Genomic DNA, 27,164 nt, shown 5'->3' with positions numbered 1-27,164 from the left:
GTATAAAAATCAAAAATATATATTAAAAAAAGTATAAAATATAAAAATTAAAAATAAAAGTATAACAATAAAAATATAAAAAATAAAATTTAAAAAAGTATAAAAATAAAAAATATATATAAAAAAGTATAAAATATATAAAAAATTAAAAATTTAAATATAACAGTAAAAATATACAAAATAAAATTTTAAAAAGTATACAAATAAAAATATTAAATATAAAAATAAAATATAAAAAGTAAAGCAAAGTATAAAAATAAAATATCAATAAAAAATTAATAAAAATAAAGTATATTTATAAATATGTAATATGTAATAAATGTATAAAAACAAATATAAAAACATAAAATCAAATATAAAAAACAAAGTATAAAAATAAAAACTAAAAATAAAATCAAATATAAAAAATAAAATAAAGTATATATAGATATAGATATATATCTATATCTATATATATATATATAAAAGATCCGGGGTGATTATGCTCAAGTGGTGCATGCGGTTTCAGGAACACGAGGGCTAGGATGACCGGAAATCTGTTGCTTCTCCCTGTGATCGCATGGGGAAAGGCGCCAGGAAAAGCTCTACAGGGAAAATGGGGTCTCCCAGAGCAACCGGTAAAAATGTTTGTGGTAAAGTGCCTGCCGTTACCATTGGCAACCTGTTTGGCCTGCAATGTTGCCCTGCAACCAGGTGGGGGCATTGGCCTGTGAGAGCACAACCAAGGAGGGATGACGCCCTCAATTGAAGTTTCAGACACCTGTTGCCGGGATTGGTAAGACTGTTTGGGTTTCTTATGTGAAAGAGGCTGATCATGTGGTGGGGTGGTGGTGGCAAATCCGGTAAGGAGATCCGCTTCTGAGAAGGACTTGTTGCTGTGCAGTGCAACAGATGAGCTACTGCAATGTGATGTTGAGAAGTGTAAATCTGACCAGAGCGGTGTTTCAGATGCTAGTGAGCCTCTTGGTCTGTCTAGATCTCTTTGGGCGGATGTAGTGCGACTGAGCAAAACCTATTGGGACGATTGGGCCAAGAGACTGATAGCAATGCTGGAAGAAGCTTCTGTGGCTAAAGGTGTGGTGGACACAATGGCTGCTGTGCCAAGAGAGGCGTCTGCTGAACAGCCTATAGGCCAGGGTGAGCTGGCTGTTTCAGAGATTAACCCTCTCGTGTCTGAAGGTCCAACTGAGCTTAAATGCACAGCAGAAATCTTGCCCGCATCCTCCACCAATTGTAAAGATCCAGGGTGATTATGCTCAGGTGGTGCATGCGGTTTCAGGAACACGTGTCAGTCCAGACTGTATTTTTAAGGGCATGGCAGCCCAACTTTATTTAAAAGAAAAGTTCACACAAACGGTAATCTTCAATCACAGGGGGTTCCACCATCACTGTATAACCTAAACGTCAGCCTCCTGGCTCCTCACTGTTACTTAATCAAACTCCCTCCTGGAGCTTATTTGCTTAGCTTTGTGCTGCTCGGTCGCGGGACACATCTGCCACCTGCAGACATACACGCTCAGAGTGCCTCCTGCAGACATACACGCTCAGAGCGCCTCCTGCAGACATACACGCTCAGAGCGCCTCCTGCAGACATACACGCTCAGAGCGCCTCCTGCAGACATACACGCTCAGAGCGCCTCCTGCAGACATACACGCTCAGAGCCCCTCCTGCAGACATACACGCTCAGAGCGCCTCCTGCAGACATACACGCTCAGAGCGCCTCCTGCAGACATACACGCTCAGAGCGCCACCTGCAGACATACACGCTCAGAGCGCCACCTGCAGACATACACGCTCAGAGCGCCTCCTGCAGACATACACGCTCAGAGCACCTCCTGCAGACATACACGCTCAGAGCACCTCCTGCAGCCTTAGACTCCTAGAGACCTTCTTGTCTCTCTCTCTCTCTGTCTCTCTCTCTCTCTCTCTCAGAAACCGTCTCCACCTGGAACCCTCCCGACTCCTAGTCCAGGCCTCCTGCAGACATGCACGCTCAGACTGCAGCCTTAGACTCTCTCGCTCAGGGATCGCTCATACCTAGATCGCTCAGGGATCTCTCATATCTGGATCACTCAGGGATCGCTCGTACCTGGATCACTCAGGGATCGCTCGTACCTGGATCTCTCAGGGATCGCTCAGGGATCGCTCGTACCTAGATCGCTCAGGGATCGCTCAGTGATCGCTCGTACCTGGATCGCTCAGGGATCGCTCAGGGATCGCTCGTACCTGGATCGCTCAGGGATCGCTCATACCTAGATCGCTCAGGGATCTCTCATATCTGGATCACTCAGGGATCGCTCGTACCTGGATCACTCAGGGATCGCTCGTACCTGGATCTCTCAGGGATCGCTCCTACCTGGATCGCTCAGGGATCGCTCAGTGATCGCTCGTACCTGGATCGCTCAGGGATCGCTCGTACCTGGATCGCTCAGGGATCGCTCATACCTAGATCGCTCAGGGATCGCTTGTAACTGGATCGCTCAGGGATGGCTCGTACCTGGATCGCTCATACCTAGCGATCCCTGAGCGATCTCCTATCTAGATCACTCAGGGATCGCTCGTACCTAGATTGCTCAGGGATCGCTCATACATAGATCGTTCAAAGATCGCTCGTACCTAGATCGCTCAAGGATCGCTCGAACCTGGATTGCTCATACCTGAATCGCTCAGGGATCGCTCGTATCTAGATCGCTCAGGGATCGCTAGTACCTAGATCGCTCAGGTATCGCTCGTACATAGATCATTCAAGGATTGCTCAGGGATTGCTCGTACCTGGATCGCTCCAGGATCGCTCGTACCTGGATCACTCAGGGATTGCTCGTACCTAGATCGCTCAGGTATCGCTCGTATCTAGATCGCTCAAGGATCGCTCATACCTAGATCGCTCAAGGATCGCTTGTACCTGGATCGCCCAGGGATCGCACGTAGCCAAATCGCTTGGGAATCACTCGTACCTAGATCGCTCAGGGATTGCTTGTACCTAGATCGCCCAGGGATCGCACGTACCCAGATCGCTTGGGAATCACTCGTACCTAGATCGCTCAGGGATTGCTTGTACCTAGATCGCCCAGGGATCGCACGTACCCAGATCGCTTGGAAATCGCTTGTCCCTAGATCGCTCGGGGATCGCTCATACCTAGATTGCTCGGGGGATTGCTTGTACCTAGATCGCTCAGGGAATCGCTCGTTGCCAGATCGCTCAGGGATCACTCATACCTAGATCGCTTGGGAATCGCTCGTACCTAGATCGCTCAGGGATCGCTCGTACCTAGATCACTCGTACCTAGATCGCTCAGGGATCGCCTGTACCTAGATCGCTCAGGGATCGCTAGTACCTAGATCGCTCAGGTATCGCTCATACATAGATCGTTCAAGGATTGCTCAGGGATTGCTCGTACCTGGATCGCTCCGGGATCGCTTGTACCTGGATCGCTCCGGGATCGCTTGTACCTGGATCGCTCAGGGATTGCTCGTACCTAGATCGCTCAGGGATTGCTTGTACCTAGATCGCTCAGGGATCGTTCATACCTAGATCGCTCGGGAATCGCTCGTTGCTAGATCGCTCAGGGATCGCTCATACCTAGATCGCTCGGGAATCGCTCGTACCTAGATCGCTCAGGGATCGCTCGTACCTGGATCACTCGTACCTAGATCGCTCGGTAATTGCTCGTACCTAGATCGCTCGGGGATTGCTTGTACCGGGATCGCTCCTTCCTAGCTTGCTCGGAGATCGCTCGTACCTAGATCGCTCAGGGATAGCTCAGGAATCGTTCAGGGATTGCTTGTACCTGGATCGTTCAGGGATCGCTTAGGGATCGCTCAGGGATCGGTCGTACCTGGATCGCTCAGGGATTGCTCAGGGATCGCTCGTACCTGGATCGCTCAGGGATTGCTCAGGGATCGCTCGTACCTGGATCGCTTGTACCTGGATCGTTCAGGGATCGCTCTTACCTGGATCGCTCGGGGATCGTTCGTACCTGGATCGCTCCGGGATCGCTCGTTCCTTGGATCTCTCATGGATCGCTCAGGGATCGCTCGTACATAGATCGTTCAAGGATTGCTCAGGGATCGCTCGTACCTGGATTGCTCAGGGATCGCTCATACCTAGATCGCTCAAGGGTCGCTTGTACCTGGATCGCCCAGGGATCACACGTCCCCAGATCGCTTGGGAATCGCTCGTACCTAGATCGCTCAGAGATCGCTTGTCCCTAGATCGCTCAGGGATCGCTCATACCTAGATCACTCGGGAATCGCTCGTTGCTAGATCACTCAGGGATTGCTCGTACCTAGATCGCTCGGGAATCACTCGTACCTAGATCGCTCAAGGATCACTCGTACCTAGATCGCTTGGGAATCGCTCGTACCTAGATCGCTCGGGGATTGCTTGTGCCTAGATCGCTCAGGGATCGCTCGTACCTGGATCGCTCATACCTAGATCGCTCCGGGATCGCTCGTTACTTGGATCGCTTGTACCTAGATTGCTCAGGGATCGGTCATACCTGGATCGCTCAAGGATCACTCAGGGATCACTCGTACCTGGATCGCTTGGGTATTGCTTTACCTAGATCTCTCGGGAATCGCTCGTACATAGATTGCTCAGGGGTCGCTCGTACCTGGATCACTCCGGGATCGCTCGTTCCTTGGATCGCTCATGAATCGCTCTGGGATCGGTCGTACCTCGATCGCTCATTCCTTGGATCACTCATGGATCTCTCGTGCCTGGATCGCTCAGGGATCGGTCATACCTGGATCGCTCCGGGATCGCTCGTTACTTGGATTGCTCGTACCTGGATCACTCATACCTAGATCGCTCAGGGATCGCTCAGGGATCGGTCATACCTGGATCGCTCAAGGATCACTCGTACCTAGATCGCTCAGGGAACGCTCGTACCTAGATCGCTCGGGAATCGCTTGTACCTAGATCGCTCGGGGCTCGCTCGTACCTAGATCGCTTGGGAATCACTCGTACCTAGATTGCTCAGGGATCGCTCGTACCTGGATCGCTTATACCTAGATCACTCAAGGATCACTCGTACCTAGATCGCTTGGGAATCGCTCGTACCTAGATCACTCAGGGATCGCTCGTACCTAGATCGCTCAGGGATCGATCGTACCAAGATCGCACAGGGATCGCTCGTACCTGGATCGCTCAGGGATCGCTCGTACCTAGATCGCTCAGGGATCGCTCGTACCTGGATCGCTCAGGGATCGCTCGTACCTAGATCGCTCAGGGATAGCTCAGGAATCATTCAGGGATCGCTCGTACCTGGATCGCTCATTCCTTGGATCGCTCATGTACCCTTCAGGGACCGCTCGTGCCTGGATCGCTCGTACCTAGATCGCTCTGGGATCGCTTGTTACTGCTCGTACCTAGATTGCTCAGGGATCGGTCATATCTGGATCGCACAAGGATCGCTCAGGGATCACTCGTACCTGGATCGCTTGGGGATTGCTTTACCTAGATCGCTCGGGGATCGCTCGTACATAGATTGCTCAGGGGTCGCTCGTACCTGGATCTCTGAGGGATAGCTCAGGGATCGTTCAGGGATCGCTCGTACCTAGATCACTCAGGGATCGGTCGTACCTGGATCGCTCCGGGATCGCTTGTTCCTTGGATCGCTCATGGATCGCTCAGGGATCGGTCGTACCTGGATCGCTCGTTCCTTGGATCGCTCATGGATCGCTCGTGCCTGGATCGCTCAGGGATCCGTCATACCTGGATCGCTCCGGGATCGCTCATTACTTGGATCGCTTGTACCTGGATCGCTCATACCTAGATCACTCAGGGATCGCTCAGGGATCGGTCATACCTGGATCGCTCAAGGATCACTCGTACCTAGATCGCTCAGGGAACGCTCGTACCTGGATCGCTCGGGAATCGCTTGTACCTAGATCGCTTGGGAATCGCTCGTACCTAGATCGCTTGGGAATCACTCGTACCTAGATCGCTCAGGGATTGCTTGTGCCTAGATCGCTCGGGAATCGCTCGTACCTAGATCGCTCAGGGATAGCTCAGGAATCGTTCAGGGATCGCTCGTACCTGGATTGCTCAGGGATCGCTCGTACCTGGATCGCTCAGGGATCGTTCAGGGATCGCTCGTACCTGGATCGCCTGGGAATCGCTCGTACCTAGATCGCTCAGGGATCGCTCATACCTAGATCGCCTGGGAATCGCTCGTACCTGGATCGCTCAGGGATAGCTCAGGAATCATTCAGGGATCGCTCGTACCTGGATCGCTCGGGAATCGCTCGTACCTGGATCGCTCAGGGATAGCTCAGGAATCATTCAGGGATCGCTCGTACCTGGATCGCTCAGGGATCGCTCGTACCTGGATCGCTCAGGGATCGCTCGTGCCTGGATCGCTCAGGGATCCGTCATACCTGGATCGCTCCGGGATCGCTCATTACTCGGATCGCTTGTACCTGGATCGCTCATACCTAGATCACTCAGGGATCGCTCAGGGATCGGTCATACCTGGATCGCTCAAGGATCACTCGTACCTAGATCGCTCAGGGAACGCTCGTACCTGGATCGCTCGGGAATCGCTTGTACCTAGATCGCTTGGGAATCGCTCGTACCTAGATCGCTTGGGAATCACTCGTACCTAGATCGCTCAGGGATTGCTTGTGCCTAGATCGCTCGGGAATCGCTCGTACCTAGATCGCTCAGGGATAGCTCAGGAATCGTTCAGGGATCGCTCGTACCTGGATTGCTCAGGGATCGCTCGTACCTGGATCGCTCAGGGATCGTTCAGGGATCGCTCGTACCTGGATCGCCTGGGAATCGCTCGTACCTAGATCGCTCAGGGATTGCTCGTACCTAGATCGCCTGGGAATCGCTCGTACCTGGATCGCTCAGGGATAGCTCAGGAATCATTCAGGGATCGCTCGTACCTGGATCGCTCAGGGATAGCTCAGGAATCATTCAGGGATCGCTCGTACCTGGATCGCTCGGGAATCGCTCGTACCTGGATCGCTCAGGGATAGCTCAGGAATCATTCAGGGATCGCTCGTACCTGGATCGCTCAGGGATCGCTCGTACCTGGATCGCTCAGGGATCGCTCATACCTGGATCGCTCAGGGATCGCTCGTACCTGGATCGCTCAGGGATCGCTCATACCTGGATCGCTCAGGGATAGCTCAGGAATCATTCAGGGATCGCTCGTACCTGGATCGCTCAGGGATCGCTCATACCTGGATCGCTCAGGGATAGCTCAGGAATCGTTCAGGGATCGCTCGTAACTGGATCGCTCTGGAATCGCTTGTACCTAGATCGCTCAGGGATCGCTCGTACCTGGATCGCTCAGGGATAGCTCAGGAATCGTTCAGGGATCGCTCGTACCTGGATCGCTCAGCGATCGCTCGTACCTGGATCGCTCAGGGATCGCTCGTACCTGGATCGCTCAGGGATCGCTCGTACCTGGATCACTCAGGGATTGCTCGTACCTGGATCGCTCGTTCCTTGGATCGCTCATGGATCGCTTAGGGATCGCTCGTGCCTGGATCGCTCGTACCTAGATCGCTCCGGGATCGCTCGTTACTTGGATCGCTCGTACCTAGATTGCTCGTACCTAGATTGCTCAGGGATCGGTCATACCTGGATCGCTCAAGGATCGCTCAGGGATCACTCGTACCTGGATCGCTTGGGGATTGCTTTACCTAGATCGCTCGGGGATCGCTCGTACATAGATTGCTCAGGGGTCGCTCGTACCTGGATCGTTGAGGGATAGCTCAGGGATCGTTCAGGGGTCGCTTGTACCTGGATCGCTCGTATCTAGATCGCTCAGGGATCGGTCATACCTGGATTGCTTATAACTAGATCTCTCAGGGATCGCTCGTACCTGGATCTCTTAGGGATCGCTTGTACCTAGATCGCTCAGGGATCGCTTGTTCTTTGGATCGCTCAGGGATCGCTCGTACCTGGATCGCTCAGGGATCGCTTGTTCTTTGGATCGCTCAGGGATCGCTCGTACCTGGATCGCTCAGGGATCGCTCATACTTGGATCGTTCAGGGATCGTTCGTACCTAGATAGGTAAGATACGATTTGTTGCCCTGTCACACACACAGGTAGCCCCCTCCCTCGCCGTCACACACGCAGCGATCGCCGTCCGCCCAGTGAGACAGAAGAAGGTTGGGTGTCACGCTCGCCCATAGAACGCGTTGCTCCCGCACACCCAATAGACGCTTCTGGTGACAAACACAGGCAGAGCGAGATCAGACAGCCGCAGTGTGCTCCCCCCTCCCCCCCCTCCCCGCACACACAGACCCCCTCCCACCCTCTCCGCTCATCCCAGCTCTCCGCCGCCCGCCCGGTAACCGAGGTAAGAATGGAGGAGGAGGAGGGGGGGGGGACACCGAGACACGCTCAATGGAGGAACCCAACGCCACCGACATCCCATATCACACACACCGCCATCTCCATCCATAGACAGGCCTGACCTCCCCAACCTGTCCTACACCGGGGGCCACCGGGGGCCACACCGCCTTATTATCTGATCAATAATCACCAATATTATCATTGGGAGGGGGAGGGGAAGAATGACAGCCATCCGTAATACAACCGAGAGAGCGAGGGGGGGGAGGGGGGATTATTTATCAGAGATTATACCTACAGGAGAGAACGCGAGCAACTGGGAGGGGCCTCACCGTACCGTGCTACTGCGTATTATATATCCGTGTGTTCTATATACTCCATTATATATATTATATATATCCGTGTGTTCTATATACTCCATTATATATATATATTATATATCTGTGTGTTCTATATACTCCATTATATATATAATATATCCGTGTGTTCTATATACTCCATTATATATATTATATATATCCGTGTGTTCTATATAGTCCATTATATATATAATATATCCGTGTGTTCTATATACTCCATTATATATATATAATATATCCGTGTGTTCTATATACTCCATTATATATATATATTATATATCCGTGTGTTCTATATACTCCATTATATATATAATATATCCGTGTGTTCTATATACTCCATTATATATATAATATATCCGTGTGTTCTATATACTCCATTATATATATATAATATATCCGTGTGTTCTATATACTCCATTATATATATATAATATATCCGTGTGTTCTATATACTCCATTATATATATATATTATATATCCGTGTGTTCTATATACTCCATTATATATATAATATATCCGTGTGTTCTATATACTCCATTATATATATTATATATATCCGTGTGTTCTATATACTCCATTATATATATTATATATATCCGTATGTTCTGTATACTCCATTATATATATTATATAAATCCGTATGTTCTATACACCCCATTATATATATATTATATATCTTACATACATTGTATGGTATACAGTATATACATCCCTGATGTATACATTACTACCATATGGATGATGTGTAAAGATACAACAATGCTACTATAGGTTGGTGTGTACATTGAATCAATCATCTGATACATCCAGAGATGTTCCATATTTCCCCTTTTATATCACCCCCTTTTACTCCTCTATTTCTATTGCAACTTTTCACCTTATTATCCCTGATAACTCCTCTATATCTACCCCGACCTCCCTCCTTGTTACCCATTTTTACTCCTCTATATCTACCCCGACCTCCCTCCTTGTTACCCATCTTTACTCCTCTATATCTACCCCAACCTCCCTCCTTGTTAACCATCTTTACTCCTCTATATCTACCCCAACCTCCCTCCTTGTTAACCATCTTTACTCCTCTATATCTACCCCATCCCCCCTCCTTGTTACCCATCTTTACTCCTCTATATCTACCCCGACCTCCCTCCTTGTTACCCATCTTTACTCCTCTATATCTACCCCAACCTCCCTCCTTGTTACCCATCTCTACTCCTCTATATCTACCCCATCCCCCCTCCTTGTTACCCATCTTTACTCCTCTATATCTACCCCGACCTCCCTCCTTGTTACCCATCTTTACTCCTCTATATCTACCCCGACCTCCCTCCTTGTTACCCATCTTTACTCCTCTATATCTACCCCGACCTCCCTCCTTGTTAACCATCTTTACTCCTCTATATCTACCCCGACCTCCCTCCTTGTTACCCATATTTACTCCTCTATATCTACCCCGACCTCCCTCCTTGTTACCCATCTTTACTCCTCTATATCTACCCCAACCTCCCTCCTTGTTAACCATCTTTACTCCTCTATATCTACCCCGACCTCCCTCCTTGTTACCCATCTTTACTCCTCTATATCTACCCCAACCTCCCTCCTTGTTACCCATCTCTACTCCTCTATATCTACCCCATCCCCCCTCCTTGTTACCCATCTTTACTCCTCTATATCTACCCCGACCTCCCTCCTTGTTACCCATCTTTACTCCTCTATATCTACCCCGACCTCCCTCCTTGTTACCCATCTTTACTCCTCTATATCTACCCCAACCTTCCTCCTTGTTACCCAGCTTTACTCCTCTATATCTACCCCGACCTCCCTCCTTGTTACCCATCTTTACTCCTCTATATCTACCCCAACCTTCCTCCTTGTTACCCATCTTTACTCCTCTATATCTACCCCGACCTCCCTCCTTGTTACCCATCTTTACTCCTCTATATCTACCCCAACCTTCCTCCTTGTTACCCAGCTTTACTCCTCTATATCTACCCCGACCTTCCTCCTTGTTACCCATCTTTACTCCTCTATATCTTCCCCAAACTTTCTCCTTATTGCTCCCTATTACTTCTTCATATCTGCCCCGATACCTGCCTCTCTCCATACCCCACCTCAATTTTATTTCTTCATTACTCTCCTTACTGCTGTCCTAGACTTCTCTGTATCTACCCCTCCTGTCTCCACACACTGCCTTTTGGCTAAGATCAAGTGTAGTATCTGTTCTTATCAGTTGCCAGAGGAGGCGCTGTGCTAACTGTCCCGTGGTTTAGGGAGGCGGCTATGCAAATCCAATGGTGTAATGGTAACCCAGATGGTTAGGACTGGTGGACCCAAACCGGTGCGGTCTAATGAACTTGGAGGCCGAGGGTCCATCTGGGAAAGCTGGAAGGGGAACCCCTGGTGAAGATGGGTGCTGCGCTGGTCTGGCCGAAGGCTGGGTCTTCCCGGCCTTTTGGCTAGGATTGGTGTGGTCTCTGTTCCTGTCAGTGTCCGGTGGAGGAGCTGTCACCTTGACCTTTGGGCGGGTCGGTGTGTTGCCATGCAAATCCACTGGTATGATGGGGGCCTGGAAGGCTAGTATTGGTGGGAGTCAAATCTGGACGAGGTTCTCCCTGAGAAAACTTGAAGAGCTCACTATCCGGCAGGGATGGGGGCTGCACTGGTCTGGCCGAAAGCCTGGTCCGAAAGAAGCCTGTGGTGTCCCTCTTGAGTGGCAGTCCAGGGGTGCCGTAACTTCACTGTGAGTGAGGGTCACATTGATTTATGGCACCAAGGTCACTGCACTACCTTACACTTTTTTCACACCTGCCTCTTGGGCCGAGCCTTTTGGCTAGGACCAGAGGAATTTTTTATTCCTGGTCGAAGGGCCGGTCATTGTATTGCACAATGGCACTTTCACTTCCTCTCTCCACTTCCTTCCACCACTTTATTATTCATTGCCTGTTTTGTCACATTTTTGTCTTTTTTTTGTTGTACACGGTTTTGCACGTGTGACTGGTAGGGTGTAGGTCCTCGGGCCTGCCCTGAACGTCTTGGGAGGGGGTGGACATGGCCTTCTGGCTTAGTTTGCCCTCTCTCATGGGGTCTCCCTTCGGGGGGAGCCCCACCTAGTACTTGGGTGGGTCTGTCTCGGCAGACCTTCCAAAGAATGGGGTCCGTCTGGTTTCGGCCAGATGGACCAAGTGTAAGTACCTCAGTCCCCGTCTGGAGCCTAACGTCCCGATGAATCAGGGTCAAGGTCCTTCTCCTTTGAAGGACTATATGTACACCCGTTGCACGTTTTGTGTGTCACGCTTTGTGTGTGTGCACTTGTTTTGGCACCAGTGGAGTTTTTGGAGTGTGTTCACACACCACGGGCTTTAAAAAAAAAAAACCTGTCTCCATACTTATGTACTGCTCTATATCTAACCTTACTGCCCCCTATTACTCCTCTATATCTACCCTACCTATCTTCCTATATCACCCCTCTATGTCTTCTGCCTCCACTCCATAATGCTCCACCTTGATGCTTTATCCTTGTTTCATCTCTCTGTCTGTCTCCTGTTGTTCATAATGCCCCATTTCTACCCCACCCTGTGCCTACCACTCGTATCTACCGTGTTCATTTTGTTTATCTGCCCCACCTCTCTTATTATCTTATCTCCATTGGCCCCACCTCTGTTCTTACTGACTACTGTTAACTCTCTTTATCCTTCCCACCTTTCTCCTTACTCTCCCTTTTTTTTATTCTTCATCTGCCCTTGATTACTATTCTTTACCCCTCACAACTTTCATCTTACCCCTTTTTATCTACTCAGTTCGTTTCATTACTGTTTAGAAGTACTCCTCTTTATCTGTCCCACCTCATTCTCCTGCCCCCTAATATTACTCCTTAGCTAACCCCTCCCTGCTGTCTAATATTACTCCATTTTATCTGTCCTGTCTCTTTACTGTCTCTTATTTCTCCTCTTTTTTTTCTAGCCCACTCTGTATCTCTCCCACCCCTCTTCTTACTGACTACTATTGCCCCTCTTTTTCTATCCCACCCTCCTCTTGCTGACTACTATTGTCGGTATGTATCTATCCCACCCCTCTTCTTACTGACTACTATTGCCCCTCTGTATCTATCCCACCCCTCTTCTTTCTGACTACATTTGCCCCTCTGTATCTATCCCACCCTCCTCTTGCTGACTACTATTGCCCCTCTTTTCCTGTCCCACCACTCTTCTTACTGACAACAATTGCCTCTTCTTAGCTATCCCACCCCTCTTCTTACTAAATACTATTGCCCCTCCTTAGCTATCCCACCCCCTCTTCTTATTGACTACTATTGCCCCTCTTTTTCTATCCCACCCCTCTTCTTACTGACTACTATTGCCCCTCTTTTTCTATCCCACCCCTCTTCTTACTGACAACAATTGCTGCTCTGTATCTATCCCACCCCTCTTCTTACTGACTACTATTGCCCCTCTGTATCTATCCTACCCTCTTCTTACTGACTACTATTGCCCCTCTGTATCTGTCCCACCCCTCTTCTTACTAAATACTATTGCCCCTCCTTAGCTATCCCACCCCCTCTTCTTACTGACTACTATTGCCCCTCTGTATCTATCCCACTCCTCTTCTTACTGACTACCATTGCCCCTCTATATCTATCCCACCCTCTTATTACTGACTAGTATTGCCCCTCTGTATCTATCCCACCCCTCTTCTTACTGACTACCATTGCCCCTCTTTATCTATCCCATCCATTTTCTTACTAACTACTATTGCCCATCATTAGCTATCCCACCCCTCTTCTAACTGACTACTATTGCTCCTATATTTCTATCCCACCCCTCTTCTAACTGACTACTATTGCTCCTATATTTCTATCCCACCCCTCTTCTTAGTGACTACTATTACCCCACTTTATCTATCCCACCCCTCTTCTTACTAACTTATATTGCCCCTCTTTATCCCGCTCCTTTTCGCACTGACTACTATTGCCCCACTTTATCTATGCCATCACCCTTTTTACTGACTACATTATACCCCTCTTTATCCCACCCCTCTTTTTACTGACTACTATTGCCCCTCTTTTTCTATCCCACCCTCCTCTTGCTGACTACTATTGTCGGTATGTATCTATCCCACCCCTCTTCTTACTGACAACAATTGCCCCTCTGTATCTATCCCACCCCTCTTCTTACTGACTACTATTGCCCCTCTGTATCTATCCCACCCCTCTTCTTACTGACTACATTTGTCCCTCTGTATCTATCCCACCCTCCTCTTGCTGACTACTATTGCCCCTCTTTTTCTGTCCCACCACTCTTCTTACTGACAACAATTGCCCCTTCTTAGCTATCCCACCCCTCTTCTTACTAAATACTATTGCCCCTCCTTAGCTATCCCACCCCCTCTTCTTACTGACTACTATTGCCCCTCTTTTTCTATCCCACCCCCTCTTCTTACTGACTACTATTGCGACTCTTTTTCTATCCCACCCCTCTTCTTACTGACAACAATTGCTCCTCTGTATCTATCCTACCCTCTTCATACTGACTACTATTGCCCCTCTGTATCTGTCCCACCCCTCTTCTTACTAAATACTATTGCCCCTCCTTAGCTATTCCGCCCCTCTTCTTACTAAATACTATTGCCCCTCCTTAGCTATCCCACCCCCTCTTCTTACTGACTACTATTGCCCCTCTGTATCTATCCCACTCCTCTTCTTACTGACTACCATTGCCCCTCTATATCTATCCCACCCTCTTATTACTGACTAGTATTGCCCCTCTGTATCTATCCCACCCCTCTTCTTACTGACTACCATTGCCCCTCTTTATCTATCCCATCCATTTTCTTACTAACTACTATTGCCCATCATTAGCTATCCCACCCCTCTTCTAACTGACTACTATTGCTCCTATATTTCTATCCCACCCCTCTTCTAACTGACTACTATTGCTCCTATATTTCTATCCCACTCCTCTTCTTAGTGACTACTATTACCCCACTTTATCTATCCCACCCCTCTTCTTACTAACTTATATTGCCCCTCTTTATCCCGCTACTTTTCGCACTGACTACTATTGCCCCACTTTATCTATGCCATCACCCTTTTTACTGACTACATTATACTCCTCTTTATCCCACCCCTCTTTTTACTGACTACTATTACCCCTCTTTATCTATCCCACCCTCTTTCTTACTGACTACAATTGCTCCTCTTTATCTATCCCACCCCTTCTTCTTACTGACTTATATTGCCCCTATGTATCTATACCACCCCTCTTCTTTCTGACTACTTTTGCTCCTCTGTATCTATCCCACCCCTCTTTTTACTTCTATTGCCCCTTGTTATCTATCCCACCCCTCTCCTTACCGACTACTATTGCCCCTCTTTACCTATCTCTTCCCTCTTCTTGCTGACTACTATTGCTCCTGTTTATGTACCCCACTCCTCTCCTCACTACCCTCTATTACTCATTGTCATCTGCCTCTCCCATTTCTCACTGACTACTGATACTCCTTTTTATCTGCCCCGCCTCAAGTCCTCCTTGTCTACTATATCTACTAAATCTTCTGAATTAAGGTAGCTTAAATTATTATCTATTCACCCAAAACTAAAAAAAAAGGGTTTGGCTTTACACACCTAAAATATTTGACCAATATCATTATGTTTTATTCTAGACGTCTTCCATCCTCTATGTCTCAGAATCCCACGCCGATGTGACCGAGACCAGCAAATCAACATGTTGCCATCATTGGGTGAAGATATTAAAATGGGGTACCAAGAGGTTTGTTACGGTCTACAAAGCGATGATGTGTCCTTATTCCCAATGAAATGGTTTATATGAGCTTTCCATTTGGTGTTCACCAGCTCCTCCTTATGGTTGTCGGCTTTGGACCTAAATACCACATGCCCCAGCATTATGAAACAAGATCTTCCATCTTCTATGAAACAAAATAGGAGAGTATTCGTGGAAAACAATCACCACCATGTCCAAGATGTGATATCATTCCGTCCCTGCTATAGGAAAAAACTGGTCGGATCAATTGTTCGGTTGGCTTCTTAGAAGCCCCTATTGGTTCCTGGTTAAACAAAAATCCTTCGTTGGAAATGTCTTCTCCTTCACAAACCTAAAAGGACTATTTTCCAGGGACACCACAAAGTTCCCTCACTATATTCTTCTTTTGCTAAAAAAAAGACCCCAAAGGATTCCGGGGAACCATGGGTTTCAGATGCCTATAACTTAATAATAGCAAAGCTACGTTGGCCTAAGGAAGAAAACTGGACTACAAAAACCCGAACTCACCGTGGATTCTTAGGTTCTCATGAATTCTTTGGATAGTTGTCCAGTATAGAAAAGGGTTCTAGATCTGTGGACTAAAACTCCATTCATGCAAAAGACCTATGGTCTGATTTGGTCCGTCGCTCTTGGAGGGTTGGGAAAGGGTCTATGTGAATGGAGGAGGATGTGGTTGGTGACCTTCTAGCTACAGCTGGGGTGGTTGGTTGATTCTACGTTAGACCAATGCGGTATCAGGGGATATGGCTGTGGGATGAAGATGCCAGACTGAGACTCCAAAAGGTGGGTCAGTTTAAATGTTATCCCTGAGTAATGTATGGATACACTGTACATCAACCAACAGAAATGAGAGATAAGAACTATTGTAGCTAATTGGGCTAAATTTTGACCTTCAGCTCACCTCCAACTCCATTGTGAATGTGCCAGGCCCAATCACTTTACAAATAGGGGTTGATTTACTAAAACTGGAAAGTGCAAAATCTGGTGCAGCTCTGTATGGTAGCCAATCAGCTTCTAAAGTCAGCTTGTTCAATTAAGCTTTGACAAAAAAAAACCTGGAAGCTGATTGGTTTCTATGTAAAGCTGCACCAGATTTTGCACCCTCTAGTTTTAGTAAATCAACCACACCATGCCCCAGGCACATTCATGGGCTGAAAAAAATGAATGCATACTAAATGGATGAATGCATTTTTTACTTGGATGTTTTACATCAGTCACCATTACAGTCCTCCTTGTATCAGGGTCCCTATCAGAAAACCCCTTACATCAGAGGCCCCATGCATCAGGGTTCCTATCGGAGCCCGTCTTACATCCGAGTCCTCATCAAAGTTCCCCTTGCATCTGGTTCCCCGTCAGAGTTCCTCTTACATCAGGCTCCCCTATCAGAGCCCCCCTTACATCAGGGTCTCATCAAAGGCCTCCTTACATCAGGCTCCCCTATCAGAGCCCCCCCTTGCAGCAGGGTCCCATCAGAGCCCTCTTATATCAGGTTACCCATCAGAGCCCCCCCCCTTACATCAGGTTCCCATTAGAGACCCCTTACATCAGGGTCCCATTAGAGCCCCCTTACATCAGGGTCCCATTAGAGCCCTACTTACATCAGGTTACCCATCAGAGCCCACTTAGATCAGGTTACCCATCAGAGCCCCACTTACATCTAGTTCCCCAACAGAATCCCCCTTACATCAGGGTCCCATCCAGATCCTCCTTACATCAGGCTCCCCTATCAGAGACCCCTGACATCAGGGTCACAACAGAGCACCACTTACAACATGTTCCCCTATCAGAGCCCCCCTTACATTAGGGCCCCATTAGAGCCCCCTTGCATCAGGGTCCCATCAGAGCACCCCTTACATCAGGGTCCCATCAGAGCACCCCTTACATCAGGTTACCCATCAGAGCCCCCCTTACATTAGCATCCCATTAGAGCCCCCTTACATCAGGCTCCCCTATCAGAGCCCCCCTTGCATCAGGGTCCCATCAGAGCCCCCCTTACATCAGGTTACCCATCAGAGCCCCCCTTACATCAGGTTCCCATTAGAGCCCCTTACATCAGGTTCCCAATAGAGCCCCTTACATCAGGTTCACATTAGAGCCCCCTTACATCAGTGTCCCATCAGAGCCCCCTTACATCAGGCTACCCATCAGAGCCCCACCTACATCAGGGTTCCATCAAAGGCCTCCTTACATTATGTTCCCCTATCAGAGCCCCCCTTACTTTAGGATCCCATTAAAGCCCCCTTGCATCAGGGTCCCAACAGAGCCCCCTTACATCAGGGTCCCATCAGAGCACCCCTTATATCAGGTTACCCATCAGAGCCCGCCTTACATCAGCATCCCATTAGAGCCCCCCTTACATCAGGGTCCCATCAGAGCCCCCTTACATCAGGGTCCCATTAGAGCCCCCCTTACATCAGGGTCCCATTAGAGCCCCCCTTACATCAGGGTCCCATTAGAGCCCCACTTACATCAGGGTCCCATCAGAGCCCCCCTTACATCAGGTTCCCATCAGAGCCCCCCTTACATCAGGGTCCCATCAGAGCCCCCCTTACATCAGGTTCCCATTAGAGCCCCCCTTACATCAGGGTCCCATTAGAGCCCCCCTTACATCAGGGTCCCATTAGAGCCCCCCTTACATCAGGGTCCCATCAGAGCCCCCCTTACATCAGGTTCCCATTAGAGCCCCCCTTACATCAGGGTCCCATTAGAGCCCCCCTTACATCAGGGTCCCATCAGAGCCCCCCTTACATCAGGGTCCCATCAGAGCCCCCCTTACATCAGGGTCCCATCAGAGCCCCCTTACATCAGGGTCCCATCAGAGCCCCCCTTACATCAGGGTCCCATCAGAGCCTTCCTTACATCAGGGCTGCCCTTACATCACATTCCCTAACAGTGACACCCCCATCCTTACATCAGGTTACCCATCAGAGCCCCCCTTACATCAAAGACAGAGTCCCCATAAGAGAACCCTTACTACAGAGTCCCCTTCAGAGACCCACCTACATTAGAGTCCTCCTTTACATCTGGGTCTCCATCAGAGCCCCCCTTACAATACAGTCCCCTTCAGAGCTCCTCTTACAACAGAGTTCACCTTAAGAGTCCCCCCTTACATCAGACCCAACCAGAGATCTGCCTTACATCCCTTACATCAGAGTACCCATCAGAGCCCCCTTTACATCAGATTCACCATCAGTAGTCCGCCCTTACATCAGGGTCCCCATCAAAGTCCCCCTTTACATCAGAGCCCTCCTTATATTAGAGTTCACCTTCAGAGTCCCCCCCCCCCAACCCCTTAGATTTTAGTGGTTCTTTAGAGGTTCTAGTGGTTTCTCAGTCTTAGAATTCAAGGCAGGGGGGCATGGAATGTTTCCTGAGTCCTGTCCAGCTCGGTCACTCACCTCCTCCATGTGAGGGACAACCGCGGGCCCAAATCAGCACTCATTGGCAGCAAGTCTATTTAGAGGGTCCCTCCGGGGAGGGAGGATCCTTGCAGCTCTCCAGACTCTTAGGCCCTAAGTCCTTGGACAAACAGGTGTTACACTGTCACCCTTAGAGGACAGGAGCCTGGAATGGAGGACCATGTAGCAGAAAGTGCCTCAATTCCTACTGACATGGGCACACCCCCCAGAACTACATCTCCCAGGAGCCCTTTCCATACACACATTGTCTGGACAAGTTTTTGGGAGTCAAAGCAGCAGCATTGTTTTACTGGGAAAGACATCAACATGTGTATGTGGAGGGGGGGCCGAGAAGTGGTCGGGATAAGTGGACCTCAGCAGGTTTTGACAACAGTAGTTGGAATTTCAGCTCTGTGTTGTCAACTCCAACAGGAGGCCTCGTTGGATTTCTGGCAGACCAGCAGGTATTTTCCTGCAATTGCAGTGTTTTCAAAGGGGTAAAACTTCAGGAGATCAGCATTACATTGGGAAATACAAATACAAGGGGGCTGTCAAAAAGGTTTGTGCTTCTGTTCATCCAGTCAGTGTCAGAAACCATGAAATCAGGCCGAGACAGTTAAATCACACTAGTTTAATAATAAAAGTAAAAAGAACAAATGTAGTCAAAACATAGCCAAAGTTCAGTAACCGGAACAGATAGTCAGCCAAGCCAGAAGTCAGGGATCAAGGTAGTGGAAACAGCAAGCAGGATCTGGAGCCAGAAGGGAGCAAAGCAAGTCTTGAACAGGATCGCAGAGTTTCTGTGATGATGACCAAGGCGAAGGCAGAGATCATCTGGACTGGACGGCTTAAGTAGGCAGGATTGACGAGCAGGATATCATCAACAGCTGAGTGCCTGTGGAGAGATAGGAGCTGGCAAGTATCCGACAGCTGAGCAACCAGCTCAGAGAAGGAAGGGCTGAGCCCAGCCCTGACGGTCAGGAAATCTTTACAGCTCTGCCACATAGCACAGCCCTGTCTGACACGGCAGTATACGTGATTTTGTTCTGCACTGCAGTTCAGTATTACTTATAAGTCCTGTCCCTCCCCCCAGCCTGTGAAAGGAGAAACAACAGATGATGCGCATCTTTCTGTCACTCTGCTCTTTCTTCCTATCAGCATGCTCCTTGCATAGCAGAATAACTGATTTGCTCCTTGTTCTACTTCCTCTTCTTCTGCCCGTCTGAGCTCTGTTGCACAGGATCAGACATACTGCTTGCATTAGAAAATACATACTGATAATTCTAGTTTTAAGTGCAACACAATCCCAATTTCTCATGACATGTTGCATGTTCCCCTACCCTGACACCAGGCAGCTCTTCCGAAGTCTTTGTTCTCTATTTCTTCGCCACTTCTCTGAGCTGGACGGTGTTTATTAATGCATTATGTCAGCTCTGCTCTCTGCATCATTATATGAATGAAGGGTGCTTCCTCAGGGGCGGGTCCATACTGCCCTGCACTCACAGTATATCCTCGGTCTTCCAGGTTAAATGATGCTGGGCATCATTTAACCTGGAAGACTGAGGACATCTAGAGGAAACAAATGGTACTGCAGAGAGCAGCTCTGGATTGAAGGAGGACATTGAGCATTATCTATCACTTTCCTCCCCAGACTGACAATCACTGGCCTGCCTCTTTCAATCATGGAGGCTCAGCATCACATATAGGCTTTACCTAGGACAGTCTGAATGCAGTTCGATCCACAAAGAAAAGCCGGCACATTGGTATAAATCAGCAAAGTGGTTGTCTTGTATTTTACAGAGTGGAACACAGCCATGTCCATCCAACGCGTTTCGTCTGTTTTGGGCCTTTATCATTAAAATGTCTTACTAAACCCACAACAATAAAATGAGTCTGTATATGCAGTAAAGCATGTTTGGTATACTCACTGTGTAGCCTAAGGGTTTAATCCTCTGCATTGTGTAAAAAGTAGGGATGGTCGCAATGTTCGAGTCGAACGCAAGTTCGACTCGAACATCGGGTGTTCGTTTGCTCACAAAAACGAACAGAACATATGGGGCGTTGTCATTGTTCTCTTTTTCTTCGCCTTTTCTCTGAGCTGGGCGGTGTTTATTAATGCATTATGTCAGCTCTGCTCTCTGCGTCATTATATGACTGAAGAGTGCTTCCTCAGGGGCGGGTCCATACTGCCCTGCACTCACAGTATATCCTCAGTCTTCCAGGTTAAATGATGCTGGGCATCATTTAACCTGGAAGACTGAGGACATCTAGAGGAAACAAATGGTACTGCAGAGAGCAGCTCTGGATTGAAGGAGGACATTGAGCATCATCTATCTTTTTCCTCCCCAGACTGACAATCCCTGCCTGTCCCTCTTTCAATCATGGAGGCTCAGCATCACATGTAGGCTTTACTTAGGACAGTCTGAATGCAGATAGGAACACCCACTTATCCGGACTGACACCCACCCAATTAGGCATTTTCATATTTGCATAACTTTTCCCAAGAGGAAGACCACTGCTTGCATCAGGACTGAGGGCTCTTGAGAGGAGTACTGAGGGAGGGTGCCATGACATTTTCAGGAAGCCATGTACAATACACGGCATTGCATAGAGAAACACAGATACCAAGTGGCTTATTTATAAATTTGAGGGGTGGGGGGCAGGGAAGGTAAAATATAAGCCGATAAATCATCTAACTTTAACTACTTTGTTTCTGCCAGTCAAGTTCTGAGAGCACCATTTTTCAGATTGTACCGTGTTTTTTTTTTTTGTCCCACAGTCTCCGTCATCTGGGGGGTCTAGAGGTGAGACTCCAGAAGATGACCCCAAGCTCCCCTGACACTGTGACACATCTTGGGAAAGAAAAGGCTGGAGAAATGAATCTGCTGTACAGGAAGAGCCGGGTGGAGTGGAGACAGAAAGAAGAGGAGCCTAAGAAGAGGTAGGACGGGTCCAAACTCGTATCATGTGCTAATTTTTCTCTCTCTGCAAAGTTGATGTCAGAGGTCAGGCTCGAAGACCAGTAGCTATAGCAATAGGAGAGGCTCCTACAGACCAGCTAGATAAGTACACAGGCAGGTCACCCTGTCGGATGACGTGGGCTCACCCGAGGTGCGGGGTCTAAGCACTAACCGGTATTCACTAGAGCTCCTGATGGTGGAGATGGGCTTTGCTGCGTGTTAGCACCAGGTCATGGTCCTCAGGATCGCACCACCAGGAGGTGAGCAAGCCGGGGGCCAGTAGCAGGTTTAGCAGGTTGGGATCAAGCAGAAGCATAGTCAGTAAATGAGCCAAAGGTCAGTAACAAGTGGTTGCAGGTTGGGATAAAGCAGAAGTGTTGTCAAGAGTTTGGTAATGAGTGGTAGTGGAGATAAGGACAGCTGCAGGTACGCAAAGGAGCAAGATATCTGTTGGAGGGAGCACAATAATCTGGCAAACAGTGCAGAGACATGGCCTAAATAGGAAGTTAATGGGAGGAGCAAAGAGTTTGAGGTTCACCAGGAACAAGGTACAAGGCAAGATTGTTCAAGGAATCAGAAAGGGTGCTGTCTAGCATCTCAGGTGGCTCCGCAGTGAAATTCTGATCCTGACAGTTGATTCAGAAAAAGAAAAGGCAGCTCACTATTTACTGCCCTTGATATGAAGAAAAGCCTTCCTGGTCTGAGCTAATTTCTTGGATTAGTCCAGTCTTTTCAACCATTTTTACCATGGAGGAACCCTTGAGGTCCCAGGGAACACCTCTTACATATCTACACCTCTTTAGCCTGAGTTAAAGCTGGATTAAGTCTAGCATGTCCTAAATGGATCCAGATGGGAATCGGCATTGCTGTTAGGACACCCTAGCCATAATTCAAGTGTATTTCAAAAAACTTTGTCTAAGCCCTCAAGAAGCAATCCTTTCCCTCTGAAATGCATTGGCTGTATCTAATGCCCTTAGCCAAAAAATGCTTAAAGCACAACTCCAAAAAAAAAAGGTTTATCCACAAAGAAAAGCCGTCACATTGGTATAAATCGGCAAAGTGGTTGTCTTGTATTTTACAGAGTGTAACACAGCCATAAACATTCAACGCGTTTTGTCTGTTTGGGTGTTTGGGCCTTTATCATTAAAGTGTTACTAATTCCACAACAGTAAAATTGGTCTGTATATGCAGTAAAGCATGCTTGTTATACTCACTGTGGAACCTAAGAGGTTAATCCATTGTGTAAAAAGTAGGGATGGTCCCAAGATTTTTTTTTTTTTTTGAAAAGCCAGTGGCGTGCAAAACACACCCAAAAACTTCCACCCGGTGCCAAAAAAAAGTGCACACACATCGCTTCTCTGCCTTTTGGCTAAGATCAAGAGTAGTATCTGTTCTTTTGTTTCTAGGAGGTGGCGCTTCCTTCCGTCCCTGATCTACGGCGAGGTGGAGATGGGATGGCGGTTGCTATGCAAAACCTGCTGGAGTAAAGGTGACTTGGAGCGGTTCATAGCCGAAAGGGAAGCCTTCTGATGAGGATGGAGAACCACTGGGTCCGGCTGAAGGGTCGGGTCCCTGGCCTTCAGGCCTAGATTTGTGTGGTTTTTGCCCCTTTCAGTTTTTCGGTTGGGAAAGCCTGCCCCTTTTGCGGTGTTATTGAGGGGAATTGGCCGGTACCACCGAATATAATTAGGTGGGAGTACTGGGGCCCATGGGGAGATTTTGCCAATTAATCTCCCTATGAGGCCCTCACTATGTTCTGATAGCTTCCTGGCTGGGGCGGGGCTTCATCGGCCTGGGCTGTTGGTCCAGGTTGAGAGAAAAAGCCCGTGGTGAATGTGCCCCTGAAGTGGCAGTTCAGGGGTGCCATAATCTCACAAGTGTTAAGGGGGCACTTTGAGTGTTGGCACCAAGGTCACTTCACCATACACACTTTTTTCACACCTGCCTCTAGGGCCAAGCCTTTTGGCTAGGACCAGGGGAAATTTTTATTCCTGGCTGTATTACACAATGGTCACTTTTCACTCTCCCACCTTCCTTCTCCCCACTTTCTTTTTATATATTCCCGTGTTTGTCACTTTTTTGTATTTTTTCGTTTGATGTGCATACACGTTTGTCACTGTGTGATGAGTAGGGTGTGGGTCCTCGGGCCTACTCTGAAAGTCCTGGGAGGGGGTGGATAATAGGCCGTTTGGCTTGGTTCACCCTCTCTCATGGGGTCTCCCTTCGGGGGGAGTCCCACCTAGTACTTGGGTGGGTCTGTTTCGGCAGACCTTCCAGAGAACGGGGGTCCATCTGGTTTCGGCTAGATGGACCCTAGTGAGGTACCTCAGTCTCTGTCTGGAGCCTAACACCCCGGGGGATCAGGGTAAGGTCCTTCCCTAGTGGAGGATCAGTGTAAACACCCGTTGCATGTTTTTGTGTTTCACTCTTTATGTGAGTAGGGATGGTCCCGATGTTTGAGTCGAACATCGGGTGTTCATTTGCTCACAAACGAACAGAACATATGGGTCGTGCATGGCAAATTTGAGCGCCCCATGATGAGATCGCAGTGCATTGATAACTGCTGATTGGCCAAAGCATTCACCTGACCTGCATGCTTTGGCCAATCACCGTGCGATCTGCTGTGAGAGCCATGATTGGCACAAAGTCCACGCCCCACACTATATAAGGCTGCTTACACGACAGCCGTGTATAGTGTGATAACCTGGAGAGGAAAGTTTGAGCTAGATTAGGCAGGTTAGTTAGTGGCGTGCAGGCAGCTTAGTGTATATATATATATATATATATATATATATATATATATAATGCATTCACTGTAGATTATATATACAGTGCAGGCAGTCTAGTGTGTGTGTGTGTGTGTGTGTGTGTATATATATATATATATATATATATATATATATATATACACACACACACACACATACACACACACAGTGAAGTCAGTGCAGAGTATATAATATTGCATTGAAGTGTTTAAAGGGAACCCTAAGACAGAATTAAGAAAAAAATGGCATGAGGTCCCCCCAAAATCCATACCAGGCCCTTTGGGTCTGATATAGATTTTAAGGGGAACTCCACACCAAAATTTTTTAAAAATTGGCATGGGATCCCCACAAAATCCATACCAAACCCTTATCCAAGCAAGCAGCCTGGCAGGCCAGGAAAGGGGGGGGGGACCAGCGAGCGCCTCCCCCTCCTGAACCATGCCAGGCCGCTTGCCCTCAACATGGGGAGGGTGCTTTGGGGTCCCTCCAAAGCACCTTGTCCCCATGTTGATAGGGACAAGGGCCTCGTCCCCACAACCCTGGCCCGGTGGTTGTGGGGGTCTGCGGGTGGGGAACTTATCGGAATCTGGAAGCCCCCTTTAACAAGCGGGCCCCCAGATCCCACGCCCCTCCCAATGTGAATGGGTATCTGGTACATTGTATCCCTACCCATTCACCCAAAAAAGTGTCAAAAAGTAAAAACCACAATAGACAGTTTTTGACATTTCCTTTTTATCAAAAAATAAAAAACCCTGAAAAAACTCTGCCTCCTTGGGAGGCCTCCCGGCGACTTCTGTCTTTCGGGTCCTTTCCTGGCCTGCCAGGCTGCTTGCTCAAATAAGGGTCTGGTATGTGTTTTAGGGGAGACCCCAAGCCAATTGTTTTTTAAATTTTGGCGTGGAGTTCCCCTTAAAATCTATGCCAGACCCTAAGGGCCTGGTATGGATTTTGGGGGGGGACCCCACGCCAATTTACATTTTGGCATAGACTGGGGGGGGGGGACCCACGCCAATTTTTTTCCCTTGATTTTTCATCTATATTGCCGGGAGCCAGTAATACATTACAGCCGCGAGCAAGTTTAACCACTTCCCACCCGGCCTATAGCGGATTGACGTCCGGGAAGTGGTTCCGTTATCCTGACTGGGCGTCATATGCGGGGGGCGCGCATCGCGGCGATCGGTGGGTCAATCTGACCCACCGCTCCACCGATCTTGGTAAAGAGCCTCCGATCAGCCGTGTTCAAATCACGGCTGATCACCATGTCAATAGGAAGAGCCATTGATCGGCTTTTCCTCACTCACGTCTGACAGACGTGAGTAGAGGAGATCAGATCAGCGGCTCTCCTGACAGGGGGGGGTCTGCGCTGATTGTTTATCAGCGCAGCCCCCCCTCAGATCACCACACTGGACCACCAGGGATCGCCACTAGGACCACCAGGGAAGGGGCAACATGTGGATGGCCAGGTATGTACCCCATGGCCATCCACATGTGCCCAATGTGCCCAGTCAGTGCCCAATCTGTGCCAATCAGTGCCCAGAAATGGGCACTGATTGGCACCATAATATTGCCTAGATGCCCAGCAATGCCACCCTTAGGAGGATCAGTGCCACCAATCAGTGTCATCAGTGCCACCCATCAGTGTCCATCGGTGCCACCTGTCAGTGCCCATCCGTACCCATCAGTGCCACCTGTCAGTGCCCATCCGTACCCATCAGTGCCCACCTATCAGTGCCCATCCGTGCCACCTATCAGTGCCACCCATAAGTACCCATCGGTGCCACCCATAAGTACCCATCAATGCCACCTACGAGTGCCCATCAGTGCCGCCTATGAGTGCCCATCAGTGCTGCCTATGAGTGCCCAGTGCCACCTATGAGTGCCCATCAGTGTCGCATACCAGTGCCACCTATCAGTGCCCATCAGTGCCACCTATCAGTGCCCATCAGTGCCCATCATCAGTGCCCGTCAGTGCCACCTCATCAGTGCCACCTTATTGGTGCCACCTCATCGGTGCCCATCAGTGCCGCCGTATCAGTGCCCGTCATTGAAGAAGAAAACGTACTTATTTACAAAAATTTTTAACAGAAACAAAGAAAAAGTTGTTTTTTTTCTAAATTTTCGGTCTTTTTTTATTTGTTGCGCAAAAAAAAAAAACAACCGCAGAGGTGATCAAATACCACCAAAAGAAAGCTCTATTAGTGGGAACAAAATGATAAAAAAATTGTTTGGGTACAGTGTAGCATGACCGCGCAATTGTCATTCAAATTGCGACAGCGCTGAAAGCTGAAAATTGGCCTGGGCGGGAAGGTGTCTAAGTGCCTGGTATTGAAGTGGTTAAATGACATTTTTTTCCTTTAGAAATGTAATTTTGCTGTGGCATTGTTCTACACATCAAACAGATGCGCCACTTTACAGGCAGACTAAGGGGACCCCTTAGGCACAATATTTCAGCCCGGGTTCACACCTATGCGAATTAGATGTGCGTTTCCCCGCATCTAATTCGCATAGTAGGAGAATGTGACTGGCTCCCTATGGAGCCGGTTCACATATCTCCGGGGCGGCTGCGGAGCGCACTGCACAAAAACGCTGT

The 27,164-nt window shown here is 48.6% G+C and overlaps 1 protein-coding gene and 1 pseudogene across 1 annotated transcript in view; both read left to right on the top strand.

Moving 5' to 3' along the window:
* The first annotated feature begins 8,252 nt into the window (after nt 1-8,252).
* Nucleotides 8,253-27,164, top strand: part of NYAP1 (neuronal tyrosine phosphorylated phosphoinositide-3-kinase adaptor 1) — a 59,152-nt gene continuing 40,240 nt past the window's right edge. Inside the window, exons 1-3 of the mRNA XM_073623100.1 lie at nt 8,253-8,323; nt 15,330-16,231; nt 21,626-21,787. Coding sequence (XP_073479201.1) covers nt 21,666-21,787 — 122 coding nt within the window. The 5' untranslated portion in view covers nt 8,253-8,323; nt 15,330-16,231; nt 21,626-21,665. The remainder of the gene's footprint in view (nt 8,324-15,329; nt 16,232-21,625; nt 21,788-27,164) is intronic.
* On the top strand, nt 23,156-23,230 carry LOC141135878 (U2 spliceosomal RNA; annotated as a pseudogene).

The sequence above is a fragment of the Aquarana catesbeiana genome, linkage group LG03, assembly GCF_042186555.1.
Source record: "Aquarana catesbeiana isolate 2022-GZ linkage group LG03, ASM4218655v1, whole genome shotgun sequence".
Classification (NCBI taxonomy): domain Eukaryota; kingdom Metazoa; phylum Chordata; class Amphibia; order Anura; family Ranidae; genus Aquarana; species Aquarana catesbeiana.
Note: the sequence above shows the minus strand (reverse complement) of the source record. Positions and strands in the feature narration are given on the sequence as shown.